The 4,076-nt window shown below is 54.6% G+C and overlaps 1 protein-coding gene across 1 annotated transcript; it reads left to right on the top strand.

Annotated features, from left to right (window-relative positions):
- Window positions 1-2,406: 2,406 nt before the first annotated feature.
- On the top strand, window positions 2,407-4,057 carry LOC127750390 (delta(24)-sterol reductase-like). Its single transcript, XM_052271993.1, has 2 exons — window positions 2,407-2,728; window positions 3,513-4,057. The coding sequence occupies exons 1-2, from the start codon at window positions 2,544-2,546 to the stop codon at window positions 4,033-4,035; spliced, it is 708 nt and encodes a 235-aa protein (XP_052127953.1). The 5' UTR covers window positions 2,407-2,543; the 3' UTR covers window positions 4,036-4,057.
- The last annotated feature ends 19 nt before the right edge of the window (window positions 4,058-4,076 follow it).

The following is a 4,076-nucleotide window of genomic DNA, read 5'->3' as shown; positions in this document are numbered from 1 at the left end:
CTGGCTGCGCTGAGCACCGCGGTCGCCCTGGCCTGCACCCTCCGCCGGGACCGCGGAACGGCGCTGCTGTTGGCCTTGGCCCCCCTGCTGGGCCAAGGCCCGGGGACGCCCCCGCCCGCCGGCCGCGCGCTGCGGCCGCTGCTCGGCGTGTGGTTGCTCGTGTGCGTCGTGCTGGTGGCCGCCTACCAGGGGCTGCTGCTGGGCAAGCTGTCCACGGCGCAGTTTCGCGGGGAGATCAACAGCCTACAGGACCTGGAGGACAGCGGACTGCCCGTCTACGCGACCTACGAGGCGTTCACCCAAATCGAAAGCGTGCTACCAGACCGCCTGCGTGACCGTGTGCAAGTTATACGCTCCCTCGATGGCTTTAAGCACTTGCACGAACATGTTGTGGTTGCTCGAGATTCCGCGTTGATTGCAGTTGTCAACGAGGATTCAGCTAGAAATCGCCTTAGGTGGGGTATGCCGAAGATGGTGCATGGTTTTCCGCTAACCTCGTCACACTTGATTTTCTGTGGTGTAACTAGTCGGGGATCGCCGCTCGCCAGTGCGCTGAACAAGATCCTTATTCGGTCACAGCAGGCGGGTATTCTGTCGCACTTTACCAAACTAGCAGACTTTAACATCCACCTTTCTATGTCCAAGATCGCGGTGAAGCTCTCGCAGGCGAAGGCGTTAACCCTGCAACAGATGCTTCCCGCCTTCTTGTTTCTCATGGGTGGCCTACTTCTGGGCGGAGTGACCGTTGTTGGGGAGCTTATTGTCTTTCGCTTTGCTCACCCTGCAAACCGATAGGAATGTTAACGTTTTATGCGCCAATTTGCTTTGTGATCGTGGTCCACCTTCACTAACCAGATTCGACTCCAGGGGCCGCACGTCCTCGTCGGTACCCGTCGGTACCGCTATCAGACCGCCAGGTCTCGATGCCGTACCGCATCGATTCGATTATATCGAAGAGCACGCGGTCGCTCTCGCAGGCGGAACGCGCTAACCCTGCTACAGGTGTTTCCTGCCTTCTTGTTCCTCGCCGATCGTAGTCGCATTGGTCGGGGAGGTCTGTCTCTTAGTTCGTCGGTGTGCTCGCTATGCTAACCGGTAGGAAAGTTATCGTTGCCTGCGCCGTATGCTTCGTCATTCAGCAAGAAGTACCGGGACCGACCGGGACTCAAATACCCGCCCATACCGATAGAGTGGTGAGTTGACAAACTATTGAAGTAGACACCAGCGCGTCGGCACTTTACGTTGTATAAGATCTGCATCGGTGTCGCAGTGATTCACACAAATACATTGAGGCCGACTCGTGAAATGCAGGGGTTTGGGGAAACCGTTCTTGGCTTAAATCTGGCTGCCGCGGCTCGCTCCTTAACCAGCGGTGTTCGTCCACTAAATTCTGGATTCGTGATAAATTAACCCTCATTTTCTGGCATAACTCGTTTTTTGCGATTCCTTCGATTCATCGCTTTTCTGGACATGATAACTTTTTATCGAAAAAAAAAACATGCAATAATAAGTATATGGAAAAGTTATCACAAAAATAATGTGATAACTTTTTATCGCAAGTTTTTGTGATACGCGTAAATACTACCTCCCGTTCTACGCTACACTTTACGATAAAAAGTTATCATATTATTTTTGTGATAACATATTTTTATTTTTTGTGATAACATACTTTTTATTGCATGTTCTTTTGCGATAAAAAGTTATCATGTCTATAAAAGCGATAAATCGGAGGAAAAGCAAAATTTTGCAAACTTTTGTGATAAAAGTATCATAGATCCAGATTCAGTGTCGGCGGGCACATGGCGGGTGCGGTTGGTGCTCGTCTTCTCGTCGGCTCGTCGCGGGGACCTTACGGTGACGCGCCGGTAGACATGCTCGGGAGACTTATACTGTGGGCTGTGGGCGCGAGTGGGAGACGCGTTGGTCTTGCTCTCCGCCCTATTTATTGTCTAGGAGCTAATCCAATACACTTTGTTGTTCTACGACGTTTACATTTTGCATGCTTTGCACTCACAGTTTAGCTGTCATTGTCCCGATCGACTTGTGTTGTCAGTACTTGATGCACGTTTGCAACTACAATATGTGTTATGCAGCAAACTTCTAGTTGCTCTGGCTGATCCGACTAGTCGTGCAGTGGGGGCGTTCTTTTCAAACATGTCGTGTTTTTACTTTGCTACTAACGGCAGCATTCGTACCTTTATGGAGTGCATTATTTATTTCACGTGAATGTTCGTATTTCTTAAGCAGCTTTAATCTGTGACCGTGTGTGGGCAGTGTTTACAGTTCGATGTTGAATGTTTCTCGTTCCACTTTGTTGTGTTTTGTTTTCGTGTTTGTTTTGTTGGCCGCGGGCGCGAAAGTGAAGGTGAAGCTCACCTCGAGAGTCGCGCGAGTGTGTTACTGTTTGTCGTCGTCTGGCCTGGCTGGCGGTCAGTTGCGGGGCTGAGAGGCGGGCTGTTGTCTCCCTATCACTGGGCTCGGCCCGCGGGCCGCCGCCCGGTCGTCCCCTCTATGGGGCCAGTCCTCCCGCCGAGCTCAGCGCGATGACCACCGCTGCTGCGGCTGCCGCCCCGGGGCTGAGGGCCCGCGCCGTCCGCTGGCTCGAGGACCACCGCGAGCTCGTCGTGCTCGTCTTCTGCCTGCCGGCCAGCTTCGTCTTCTCGCTGCTGCTCAGCGCGCAGGCCTGGCTGCGCCAGCGGCGCGCCTCTCCGCAGCACCATGACAGCAGGTACTCGCCCTACACCCAAAAAAATGTGTTCTCAATTCAAGTATTGCTCTTAAAATTTTGAGCCCCATTTCTTGTTTTAAGGAACAAACAGGACTTAAAACAAGAAATGGGACTCAAAATTTTTAAGAGCAATACTTGAATTGAGAGCACATTTTTTTGGGTGTACAGTGCGGGCACTGAGACCGGGCTCAGTCAGCGCTGACCGCGTGCAAGGTGAGGAGAAGAGCGCCCTCTCTGTCCCTCTCCCCTCGCATCTCACCTTATACGCGGTCAGCGCTGACCGGGCCCGACCAGTGTCTGTCGATCAGATTCGGCGATTTTGCACAGCTCTGGGCCCAGGCCCAGAAAGCTGCCAGTTGACGGAATTATTGATAATTCAAACTTTTTTTTTCTTCTTTCAATAATAGATGCACGTTTTCAAGATATATTTATTTTATTTGTAAGAGATGTGAAGTTGTTGGTTACTACTTCTCAACAGGTCGCCATCCATTTCTCTTTAAATTTCGTTCGTCAAGCCACTGCTTTCAGGCTTGGCGCCGTCCTCAAGTGAAGACGTATACAAAGTCTAGACTAAGAATAATAAAAATGTCCAAAAACTTTATTTTTGCAAAAAACAACAATTTTAACGGGGTCTGTGGCCCCAGCCGGCCGGCGTTACGGAAGCAGCACAGGCGTCGGGCCGGTCGTGTCTGTTATCTCTGCACGTGTTGCCGAGCACGGCGATAAAGGGCCCAGCTGCGCCTCTCCAAACCAACTGATTGGCGTTCCTCTTGTCCGCCTCCAGGGTGCGCGAGGTGCAGGCGGCGGTGCGGCGCTGGGCGGCGCAGCCGTCGGCCTCGCGGAGGCCGCTCTGCACGGCCAGGCCCAACTGGCTCAGCCTCTCCACCACCTTCTTCCGGAAGGACCAGTGCCACCGCGTGCCCGTGCCGCTGTACGACATCCTGGGCCTCGACGAGGAGGGCATGACCGTCAGGGTGGAGCCCATGGTGACGGTGGGCCAGATCACGAGCTTCCTGGTGCCGCGGGGCTACACGCTGGCCGTCACCCTGGAGATCGCCGACGCCACCCTGGGCGGCCTGGCCATGGGCACGGGCATGACGACGCACTCGCACAAGGCGGGGCTGTACCACGAGACCATCGAGGCGTACGAGGTGGTGCTGGCCGACGGCGGCCTCGTGCGCGCCACCCGGGACAACGAGCACGCCGACCTGCACCGCGCCCTGCCCTGGTCGCACGGCTCGCTCGCCTTCCTCACCGCCCTCGAGCTGCGCCTCGTCCGCGTCAAGCCGTACGTCAAGCTGAGGTGAGAGAGAGAGAGAGACATAGGCGGACCCGGGGGTGGGCCGGG

The sequence above is a fragment of the Frankliniella occidentalis genome, unplaced genomic scaffold, assembly GCF_000697945.3.
Source record: "Frankliniella occidentalis isolate FOCC.00 unplaced genomic scaffold, Focc_3.1 Scaffold183, whole genome shotgun sequence".
In the NCBI taxonomy this organism is placed as follows: domain Eukaryota; kingdom Metazoa; phylum Arthropoda; class Insecta; order Thysanoptera; family Thripidae; genus Frankliniella; species Frankliniella occidentalis.
Note: the sequence above shows the minus strand (reverse complement) of the source record. Positions and strands in the feature narration are given on the sequence as shown.

Coding starts and splice junctions, on each gene's coding strand:
- LOC127750390 (XM_052271993.1), top strand. CDS start 2,544: ATGACCACCGCTGCTGCGGCTGCCGCCCCGGGGCTGAGGGCCCGCGCC. Junction 2,729..3,512: donor CCGCAGCACCATGACAGCAG/GTACTCGCCCTA, acceptor GTCCGCCTCCAG/GGTGCGCGAGGTGCAGGCGG.